General features: G+C 31.9%; 1 protein-coding gene across 1 annotated transcript; it reads left to right on the forward strand.

Moving 5' to 3' along the window:
- The first annotated feature begins 3,020 nt into the window (after window positions 1-3,020).
- On the forward strand, window positions 3,021-11,535 carry LOC145000072 (peroxidase 12-like). Its single transcript, XM_078959218.1, has 3 exons — window positions 3,021-3,315; window positions 10,474-10,668; window positions 10,763-11,535. The coding sequence occupies exons 1-3, from the start codon at window positions 3,070-3,072 to the stop codon at window positions 11,381-11,383; spliced, it is 1,062 nt and encodes a 353-aa protein (XP_078815344.1). The 5' UTR covers window positions 3,021-3,069; the 3' UTR covers window positions 11,384-11,535.
- The last annotated feature ends 1,043 nt before the right edge of the window (window positions 11,536-12,578 follow it).

Raw genomic sequence — 12,578 nt, forward strand, 5'->3', positions numbered from 1 at the left:
TCCTAGCCAAACTCCGACTCTAACTATCCCCATCTCGTTGTACTCTACCACCGAATGACAACGTTATCCCTCCGGTCACCGCCCTCCTTTCTAGAAAGCATATGCACTATCCCCATATGTCTCTAATTTTGGTTTTTAATTCGTCATCGACGATTAGATCCTCCATGACAGCGTCTTCTCAGACAATACCTTTCTCTACAACCACGTATTCTGCAGAACTGACAATTTGTTTATTTTTCTCTCTCGTAGAACTCCGACTACTACGATGTAATCATAGAAAATGACTATTACCTTTCTCCACTATAAATCTTACTCCATTCCTACACCACAAACCCACCCTTGCAGCCTCACCTCTTCCACAAGCCAACCATCCCAACCTCTACCCTTAGCTCTCACATGCCACCTCCCCCAACACCTGATGATCCCTTCCTCTTCCTATGATTCCCTCCTCATTGACTCCATTAATCGTGATAAATGTTGTTTTAGAAAGGTTATTTTTCAATCTTAATTTGAAAACTTGGAGTTGGATTTGTGTGATATGCTTTAAATATTTACATGTGTAAGTGTGAAAATACTGAACAAATCTTGTCTAAAACCTAATTAGATACATTTATTATTATTTGCTTATGATGTTGAATGTTTTTGCCAAATTACAGACCTTATGATTTTTCTCATGTGGTTGGCACAAATGGACACAATCAACCATTTGATTCATGTGTTCATGTATTGTTGATTTTTTATTTCTTTATTATATATTTTTGTGGTGAGGTGACGTGGTTGTGTTGGTATTGGTGATTGTGGTCGGTGGCGAGGTGATGTGGTGGTGCTGGTATTGATGATAGTAGTTGGTAGTTGGTGATGGTACTTGGTTGTGGCTTTAAAATAAAATTAAAGAAAATAAGAAAAAGATAAATAAAAGGGAAATTTTGTCATTTGATAGAATTTAACGGAACTTCTAAGACGGTAACTGTGCCAGGGACCACCAGTGCAATAATTGCAAACCAAGGGACCTGTCATGATCACTTTTTCAAAGTTGGACCAATAATGTGAATTTGAACAAACCACATGCACCAAATCTATAATTTACTCTTCTCATTGAGTGGGTAATAAACAAGATGTCATTCACCTTATTTACTACAGTTGGTTCATCCAGGAAATCATACCTTATTTACTACAATTGTTTTATCCAGGAAATCATTGCAACTATATAGCCACATAGGTAGACAACATTGGACTCAAACTTCATGTACTCTTAGAGCATCCATAATGCAAGTAGTATAAGAGTTGAAGAGGACGGTGATTAGGATTAAATAAGAGTTGAATGGAGTGTAGGAGATAACATGGAGTAGAGTTGAATGAAGGAGTTCAATGATTATCGAATGGTTTAATAAAAGGAATAAAATGGTGATTGGGATTGAATACGTGTTTAATGGATAATGTGACAATCCATTGAACTCTACGAAGTTCAATGTATTGTGGATGCCCTTAACAAGACGTAGTTCAAAGGTCATAATTACGGAAATACCAAGAGCAGAAAACATGTAATAGAGAGTAGGAGGGATTAGTAGAGAGTGTTAGAAAATTGGATAATAATAGCCTTGGAAATTCTGAGAATTGTGCTATCAAATCAAGGTATTAGGTGGTACTCACTAATCTTTGATTGGATAAGACCCATAAGAGAAAATAACAAAGAATGAGATATATGAATTTCGTGAGTATCAGAAAAAACTGACCAAAATTGGTTAAATACCTCCTTTATCTTAAAACTGTTAAAACTATCATAAAACAGTTTGGCAATAATCAAAAACTGTCATAAATCCGGGTTTTCTATAATGATTAATACCAAGCCAAAAAACGGGTTAAATATTCTAAATTTGGATTTTTGATGCATTTTTAATACAACAATATAACCCAAATGTCTAGATCCCAGCCACGGGCTCTTCCCAAAAAATTTCGCGCTAACCTGGCAGCTCGATCCTAGCCAGGGGCTCTTCCCCTTGGACCCCGCTCCTAGGGCCGCTACCCCGGACCCTCGTTCGTTTAGGGGCTTCGCCCCTAAATGACAGTCTACTTTTAATCTTGAATAAATTTAAACAAGAGTGCACTCTACACCTTCCTTACTTGTTTAATATTTATCAAGATCACTTTTGATCACACAAAGTAATCCTATTACACTTAAATCACATTAACGAAACAAATCACCAACAGAGAGTAGGAGGGATTGCATATGTATTAAAATGACAAGCTATGGACGAGAGCTACAAAGAAGCTAATTTGAATTGGGATCAAGTGGGCCATCCACATGAAGTAAAGTGAAAGGTATGAAAGTTACTATAGAATAAAGTAAATGATCTCGGGTTTTAGAAATGTATATGTGAAATGAATACGAGGAATGGACAGTGAAGAAAGTACATGTTCTTGGATTCTTTGAAACAAAAGTTACATTTTGAGTGCTTAGTTAGGTTTGGTGCTATATTTCATCAAGAGTCGTGATTCTTGTTTCGATTGCACAAATTATAACCACCATTTGTTTCCAGGAAGATGGTATTTTTATTTGTGTTTTTTTAATCATCGCTTAAAATAAATATGATTTGATTTTTATGTACTAATGATGATTCTCTCTTCAATTAAAATAAATAAGGAAAAAAATCAAATCATATTACTGTAAGTGAATGAATCAAATCAAAAATGGAAATATTACCCTCTTTTTTTCAAGAAGAAAAGTTTCCACAACTTCTTCGAGTGAGACATATAGTAAAAGTGGTATTTTTATTTGTGTTTTTTTTTTTTTTTTTTTTGTGGATGTCTTATTACATACAATTGAAATCCTCTAATTTCTTTTGGAAAAAGTAAAACACTGAGAAAATAACTAACAATCAAAAAGATATTACTTTCTCAAAGAAATATATATTTAATCTTTTTTGCATTGTCAACTAAATACAAAAAATATGGAATATGCTTAGATAGAACCACGTATGTCTATTATCTTGTAGTTAATTGGCTATAAATACAAGCCACGAACCAACAGCCCAAAGCCACAAGTCCCAACTGTCACCTAAACTTGTAGCTATGGCCATGACTTTCTTGAGAGCATCATGCCTACCAACACTCTTTTTAATATTATTATCATGTAACTTGAGAGCTTCAGAAGCTCAAACTCCGGCACCTGCGCCGGGTTTGTCGTATACATTCTACCGGACTACTTGTCCGCAGCTTGAATCCATCGTACGCACACAGCTTCAGACAGTTTTCAACTCCGACATCGGCCAAGCTGCTGGTTTGCTCCGACTTCACTTCCATGATTGCTTCGTTCAAGTACGTTCGTTTTTTTCATGATATTCATATCCGCATGCATACTTGATACATCTAAGTGATGTTTTCAGGACATTTGTTCAGCTTTAACTTTGGATTAAGTGATCGTAATTGAGAAATGAATTACGATCTATGTTTTATTAAAAGAGTAAATTACACGAATGGTCCCTATGGTTTGGGTAATTTGCATGTTTGGTCCCTAACTTACTTTTTTAACTCGGAAGGTCCTTACTGTTTGTTTTTGTTACGTGTTTGGTCCCTTCTATTTGTTTTTGTTACGCGCTTGGTCCCTATCTTACCTAAAAAGACTATTATTTGATTAGGGAAAGATGATGGGATAGGTAGGGTAAGGTAAGTGGAGTGGGGTTGGGAGTGTGTTTATTTAAATAAATTAAAAAATCAAGGGCAAAATAGTCTTTTTAGGTAAGATAGGGACCAAACGTGTAACAAAAACAAACAGTAGGGACCTTCCGAGTTAAAAAAATAAGTTGGGGACCAAACGTGCAAATTACCCTAAACCATAGGGACCATTCGTGTAATTTACTCTTATTAAAAAAAAAAACAAAACAAAACATTCAAGGTATTGTCTTTGGCTAGATCGACCTTTCAGACTAGCTAGAATATGTTTCTAACTCTTTAATTGTATTCATCTATTCATTAATACCTTATGATCGAATCAAGTTGACTGAATTTGAATCATTATTGATTAAGTTAACGTGACGAGTATATATCTATCACTAGCTACTTAATTATACTCAAATCAGACAACGTTTCTGTAAATAAATAAAATGCATGTAACAAGGGAAGATAACAGTAAAAACCTTACATTAGATCTGCTAAAAAGCTCGTTATGACAACTTAAACCATGGTGAATAGAACGTATATAAAGATTATGTATATGCATATGTTACAAAAGTTATATTGTTTGTATCGATTAATAAATAAAAATAGGTGCGTTATTTTATACACAAAAGGAGTGTTATATTTATAAATACAATGATCCAAAATCCTAGATATGCTGCTAAATTTAAGGATCCATAATCTGATAATCGTAATTAAGGCTGAGTGCATGTTATGTTGTGATGAATATTTCATAAATTCCATAAAGGGTGGTTGTCGTCCATTTCTACTTTTAGCTTCAACGTGTTAGATAATATCCCTTTTTGCTATACGTTTGCTCCGATGGTAAGTTTTATGATCTTAAAATAGATTCCCAACCGTATGATTTTTCTTTATTCATCCCGTTCTTTCTGAAGGAATATTAATCATGTTGATTATGGGTTTTTCTTCATGATATATCTGATAATGATTATAGAGTTGAAGACATTCGATTGATTTAAACTTGCTGGCTACATACTTTAACTTCTAGTTAACAGAAAAATGATGAATTTCCACAATTGCGAATATGGTTCTCCGTATCTTTTAAACATGATTTTACGTATACATATGGCCCACGAAATTATTTATGGTCATTGTAATTACAATATCTATTAATAAATGAATATAAACAAACATGACGTTCATAAATATAAATAAACAAAGAGTCATGTTTCATCTGATTAATCACATAGGATTCACAAAACATTTGATTTACTTACTGCCTTGACCAGCTTGTTAGAAAATTTGGATGTTTTGATTGCTTGGATTCCTTGTGGGTCGTGATACATTTTCAAATTAAAATACTTTGATTATATAATCGAAAATAAGTTGGATAAAACCAATGGTTATTGAATAAAGACTATGAAATTTTAGGATTGTTGTACTAAATTATAAATGCCCAAAAACCGCGAAAAATATAACTAACTGTTGTACTAAATTTTTATGTATTTTATATAAATCAATTGTAACACAAATAAAAAAATTTTAAGCCTTGGATCCTGCTACGAGGGTCGGGCGATACCCTTGGACCATTGTTGTTCAAAGGGTTTACTTTTACTCCTAAGTATAATTCGCTTCAAATAAAAATAAATTAAAATAAATTTACACTCCGTAGCTATTACTTGTTTAATATTTATTAAAATCTCAAACAATTTCATCTCGTTAATACACTTAAATAAATAGTGGTGATACAAATTAGCAACACACTTACACAAGAGAGTACCCTAGAAACCAAATAATTATCAAAAGTATTGAAAAGCTAAGGGTGTATTTTTAACAAAATTTTCAATTTTCCATAAAAAAGTTCAAATGAAAAAGGAAATTTTTAAATACGTTTGGTTGATTAAGTTTTCAAAAAAATTCCAAGAAAAAAAATTCTTTTTTCCAATGATATATTAATTAGAAAAAATAATTTTTCTAGATTACTAAAAGTTTTTAAATTTTTAAATTGAAAAATAAAAATTCTACCGGTTTCAACCAACCATGTAATCTAAAATTTTTATGGTAAACTAAAACTAAAAACTCAATTTTATTTTCAAAAAATATTTTCTAAAATTTATATTTACACAATCAAACACAACACAATATTTTACTATTAGAGTAAATTACACGAATGGTCCCTATGGTTTGGGGTAATTTGCATGTTTCGTCCGTAACTTATTTTGAAGGTCCCTACTGTTTGTTTTTATTTCGTACTTGGTCCATATTGTCTGTTTTTGTTACACGTTTGATCTCTGTTTTACATAAAAAGACTATTATTTGAATAAGGAAAAATAATGAGATAGGTAAGGTAAGATGAAGGGGTGGGGTTGAGGGTGTGTTTATTTAAATAAATTAAAAAAATCAATGGCAAAATAATCTTTTTATGTAAGATATGGACCAAACGCGTTACAAAAACAAATAGTAAGGACCTTCCGAGTTAAAAAAATAAGTTAGGAACGAAACACGCAAATCCTCCTAAACCATAAGAACCATTCGTATAATTTACTCTTATTATTACAGAAAATTTGTGCCATGACACCACAAATTTTTATTGATAAAACATAATTTGTGCAATGACACCACAAATTTTTATTGACAAAACATGGACTTCACAATCAACAAAAGTACCCTTTTGCTTGTTTTGATTTCAAGGTATATATTGTGGTTTATAAGATGTTACGTGGAAGGTTTATGTTGCACTTCACAATCAACATAAGTAGGGAAAATGACTTATATAGGTAAGTATGTTTCAAAATCGTTCAAAAAATATCATTCAAGTTTGGTGTGTCTAAAAAAACATCATCCAAGTAAAGTATTTGTACAAAAAACACCAACGAAGTACATTCTTTGTTCAAATTTGACCTTTGATAACCGGCAATTACCGGTAAAAAATACATAAAGGAAAAAAAACAATAGGAAAATGACTCAAAGAGGTAACTATATTTCAAACTCATTCAAAAAACACCATCCAAGTTTGGTATGTTCAAAAAACATCATCCAAGTAAACTTTTTGTACAAAAAACACCAACAAACTATATGTTTTGTTCAAATATATTACCCATCGGTAATTGGTTCTTAAAGGTTAAATGATAAATTGACTTAACTATTATGACATTACATAATAATTATTGACAAAACAATAAATGATATATTCCTCCTTTAAAAACCGATTTAGGGTTTCTTCATGAACAAATGACTTATTCTTCTCCTATGATTGCTCTTCTTTTTCTAAAGTGATGATCTCGAACTCAAGTCCAAAACCCTAATTCTTAACGTAAGGCAAAAAGGGCTCCTTTACCCCTGCATCAACGAACCTCCCTCCCCTTAAGGCCCAAATCCATAAAAAGTGCAAAAAGGCATCCAAGCCCAACTACAAGGCATCTAAGGCCTAATATGGCCCAAGAACCCCTAACATGGCCTTAAGCCCAAAAAATGACTTATTATAATCAGGTGGGTCCGAAGCCTAACTTAAACAAGTCTATGGATAGTCCCATCATATGTTGAAGCCTCTGCAATTAGGATGTCGAGCCAGTACGCCCGACGTACTCCTAGCGTACGCCCAACGTACTCGGCTAGGGTCAAGAATCGCCAATCTTCCGAAGGCCATAACTTCTTCATTCTAAGTGTGATTTCATCATTCTTTATATCTATGGGAGATAATTTAGGCACTAGACAGCCATACCGAGGGTTATGACCTTCAGATTGCAATTCTTAGTGTTACCTTAATGCTAAATTAGATTTCATCATTCCAAGGTCCAACCGAGGGTAGGGATCGAGTGTTCGGTTTGTGTTTGAGCCCAAGAGCATATCAATAAGTATCAGTTCGAGCCTTTATGAAGTTTGGGTTTATGTTAGAAAAGTTTTATGGCAAGGGAGAGTTGATAGTATTGTAGAGCTTCTCGTTTCCTTCACGTGGATATAAAGAATGAAATTGGACTTAGAATAAAGAAGTTATGGCCTTCAGAAGATTGGCGGTTCTTGAGCTTAGCCGAGTACGATGGGCGTACGTAGGATTACGCCGGGCGTACTTGCATAAAATCCATATCGTAGAGGCTTCAACATATATTGCGCGTATGAATGGACTTGTTTAAGTTAGGCATCGGGCCCACCTGATTGTAGCAGGTCATTTTTTGGGCTTAAGGCCATGTTGGGGGTTCTTGGGCCATATTAGGCCTTAGATGCCTTGTAGTTGGGCTTGGATGCCTTTTTGGACTTTTTATGAATTTGGGTCTTAGGGGGAGGGAGGCCCATTGAGGCAAGGGTAAAGGAGCCATTTTTGCCTTAAGTTAAGAGTTAGGCTTTTGGACTTGAGTTCGAGATCATCACTTTAGAAGAAGAAGAGCAATCGTAGGAGAAGAAGAAGTCATTCATTTATGAAGAAACCCTAAATCGGTTTTTAAAAATGGAATATATCATTTATTATTTTGTCAATCATTAGTATGTCATGTCATAATAGTTAAGCCAAGTTATGATATAACTTGTAAAAACCAATTACCGGTGGGTAATATTTGAACAAAATATATAGTTTGTTGGTGTTTTTTGTACAAAAAGTTTACTTGGATGATGTTTTTTAAACATACCAAACTTGGATGGTGTTTTTTGAATGATTTTGAAATATAGTTACCTCTTTGAGTCATTTTCCTACTCAAGTATCATTACCTGTTCACCCTGATAACACATGAACTTATTAAATGATCTACCAATAACTTTATATGTATATATATATATATATATATATATATATATATATATATATATATATATATATATATATATATATATATATATATATGTTGGATCAAGTGAGGACTAAAAAATACGCAAGGACAAATCTTTACCATAGGATTGAAAAAATAAAAAATGGAGATTTGATTTTATTTATCGTCAATATTTCACGAGATGATATAATGTTTATGTAATTATATACGAGATTTTTGACATTTTAAGCAAATGATAATTGCTTTGAGGTTAAATGGATAAAAAGAATGAAAGTTAAAAAAAAAATAAAAAAAAAAATAAAAATAACAAAAAAACACCCACAGGGGTGTGCGAAAAAAATAACTTAAACATTTCTTGAAATATAAAATTAAATGGGAATTTGATTAATTATAAATAACGTTTTAAAAAAAATAATTATCTTTTTTTAGTTTTTGAAAAATAATCACTTTCTTCGGAATATATTATTTGGGAGTATTCTTCATATTATGAAGTTATTTTTTTTTTCAAATAAATTTTTTTTTTTTTTTTTTTTTTTTTTGGGATTCTGAGTATTACAAGTCTTAATGTTTAATGTCATCGTTTTTCAAAAAAAATGTCTAACTTTATAGACGAATCTCGTATATAATTAATGTTAAATTAAGCAAAAAAAATTTATTTTTTCTTGAAATCTAGAATCGTTCTTCAGATTTCTGACTTATTTTTAAACTTTTGTTTTTCAAAATATACAATTTTAGTCCGGAATCCCGGATGCCGTTCCGAAATCAAACGTTTTTTTGTTTGGAATGTCCATTCCAAACAAAGTGGTTATTTTTATTAAAAGAATATTGATTATTATCTTGAAATACAAGTTAAAAAAAATGGTTAGATTTCTTAATTTCCCAAATTAAAATGTATATTTACGTAAATAAAGTTGATCTCAAATATATTTTAAATTTTAAATGGTCTCTTTCGAAAACATTCGTGTTTTGATATACTTATTGACTATTAGTAATAATTTGAAGATATTTTAAGATTGTGAGGTACTTTAGTTATATTAACTTTGTTAAATCCAATGATTAACAAAAAAAAGTTGGCAATATTTCTATTTTGGTTATTTAAGTTGGACAAAGTTGGTTGAGAGTCTTAATCATAAAATTGTAAAGAATGAAAACTAACTTAGTTAATACTATATAATAGAATTATATAGGAAACTTTTTTAAATAAGCAAGACTTTTCTCTAAAATTTTCAAGCTTAGGTGAGCAAATTAAATGAGGTTTTTCACAAAACTAGTTGGATCTATTTTGAAAGAAAAGCCGCAAATCATATGTTTATTTACATAAATCGTCACATCATGATTGTATACAAATACTATTAATTATCACATCATGATTGTATACATTGGGAGCACACAAAACAATTAGAGGAGGTACCAATACAATTTCTCTTTTGATACTCTTGTTTTATTGGTTCATAAAGTATTTTTGCTATCAATATTTTGTACTTTTGCTTTCAATTCTATTTATTATTATTATTATTATTTTAAATAACTACCAACAAAGTAACATCCTTAGAAAATGCTCACATCAACGATGGAACCATACATAGTTTTCTTGTTTTGATGATTTAAAATATTTAATTTATTTTTTTGTTTTTAATTCAATTTAGTTTATATGTACAACTCCGAAGAGACAATTATAGTTTTAATCGGTGGTCCTTCCCTCCTCTTTCTTCATAAGATCAACATATGAATGTATTTTTAATGTCCTTAATTTCAAAAGAAATTTGGTTTTAGATCAAAATTCAAAAAACTAAACATAATCTAATTATAAAGCCAAAGCATGTAACTCGCTAAACCCGTCATTTTCATATGAGTGAAACTAAATTTCAACAATATAAGAAGGATCACATATAAGTTACATTGAAACAACATTATCCTAAAAATCAGTTATAAAGCAAAAGCATGAACATAATCTAAGATCCAGTAAGGGATTTTTAAGCACATTTTGGACTTGGTTACCTTAGAACCATATTATCCTAAAAATCAATTATAACCTTTTGGAAATGTATTTTTCGATATAAATAAGTGGATCTTAACTTGCTAGGGATGTGATGGTTCTGTTTTGCTTGACGGTTCCGCGAGTGGACCAAGCGAGAAGGATGCACCACCCAACTTGTCCTTGCGAGCACAAGCATTCGTGATCATAGAAAATCTTCGTAGACTCGTCAACAATGCTTGCAACAACATAGTCTCTTGTTCGGATTTGACTGCTCTTGCTGCTCGTGATGCTGTATTTTTGGTATAAAATTTCGACCCTAGTAAGCACATTTTTTTAAAATTTGTTACTTTCTCATTAAAAAATTATTAATTTGATTATTTACTTAATGATACAGTCGGGCGGTCCCAACTATAACATACCGTTGGGGAGACGTGACGGGACTACCTTTGCCACTAGAAACGTTACTCTAGCCAACCTTCCACCACCTACGGCTAACACGACCACAATATTAAATTCCCTTTCCACGAAAGGGTTCACTCCTACTGATGTTGTGGCCTTATCCGGCGGCCACACAATCGGGATAGCTCACTGCACCTCTTTCACCCCTCGACTCTTCCCAACACGAGATCCAACAATGGACCAAACCTTTTTCAATAATCTAAGATTAACATGCCCAACAAATGTAACTGACAACACCACTTTCATGGACATTCGGTCCCCAAATGTGTTCGATAATAGGTATTATGTTGACCTCATGAATCGTCAAGGGCTTTTCACATCAGATCAAGACTTGTATACGGATAGCAGGACTCGAGGCATCGTCACAAACTATGCGATCAACCAAACCTTGTTTTTCCGTGACTTTGTGAATGCAATGATAAAGATGGGACAACTGAGTGTATTGACGGGTACACAAGGTCAAATTCGTACAAATTGCTCACGTATAAACTCAAACAACCTGTTTATATTACCGGGCATGGAAACCAATGAAGACGAGAAGTTGGCGTCATATTAGGAGTGATTTTGTGTTTACAAATCTATGTCCAAATAAAATGCAAGATCAATTGCAATATTGTGGTTATATAGTGGTTGTATACATATAATGTTGTAACATATACTATGATTGTAATAGTCAGCTTATCTATAAACAATGTGTTATTATTATTATTATTATTATTATTATTATTATTATTATTATTTTGTGTGTGTGTTTATAGAGGTGTTAGTCAATGACACAATATAATAGAAAAAATACGACAAGAAAAGAAGTTGTGACGTAATTGAAAATAAAATGTTGTTCGTGTCTATTCTGAAAAGTATGATGTTGTGTCATGTTCGTATTAGAAAAAAAATAACATCATATTAACATGTGTTTCATATGTATCATGTTTTGCTTGATAAATAAGATAAACTAATTGTTATTTTAGTTAGTCTTTTTTGTTTGTATCGTGTTTTATTTGGGTTGCTTTCATTTAGTAAACAAAACACAAAATTGTGTCTATCGTTTTTATCTTATATAAAATTTGTTATGTTTTGTCAGCTAAAAATAAATTTGATTGTCCAATTTAACACTACTAGTGTTCATGATCTTCGTTTCTAGTTAAGCTCGTCTAAACATGTTTCTTAAAATGGTGATAAGTTCGGGTACAGAAAATCATTATGACATTTTATTAATAAAAAATATACATTTTGTTAAACTGAATTATAAAAAATCAATATTGGATTGTACTATTGAATCACTAAGAAGCCACGCTGACATGTGGAACCATTATTTAGTTGATCACTTTGTTAATGATGCTCCAAAAACAATGCCGTGTTGGTAGTGCAAAACTTTCCAAAAGTGTTGAATTTGACTATAGTTAACTAGAGTAACACTTTCTTCGTAGGGTTAATGACATAAAACGCCTCAAATTGATATAAAAAAAGTTCAGTTATGTCTATTATCCGTTTTTTGTGCACAAATGCCTAATATTTGTACATCTGTTTTCATATTTCCCATTTAGCAGATTAGTAGGTCATCCACTCTTGTTAACCGATTGCAAAAGTTGTCACATCCCAAAAATACAAGACAAAATTTTCGTTTTTTAAAATCATTTAACAAACATAATGTTATTACCATAAGATAAAATCATCAAACATCTATCTCAAATTCTTATTAAATTTGTCAACATATAACTGTCTCAAATAAAATATCAGAGTGAGCTCCCAGG

This window comes from Lactuca saligna, chromosome 6 (assembly GCF_052625555.1).
Source record: "Lactuca saligna cultivar CGN05327 chromosome 6, ASM5262555v1, whole genome shotgun sequence".
Classification (NCBI taxonomy): domain Eukaryota; kingdom Viridiplantae; phylum Streptophyta; class Magnoliopsida; order Asterales; family Asteraceae; genus Lactuca; species Lactuca saligna.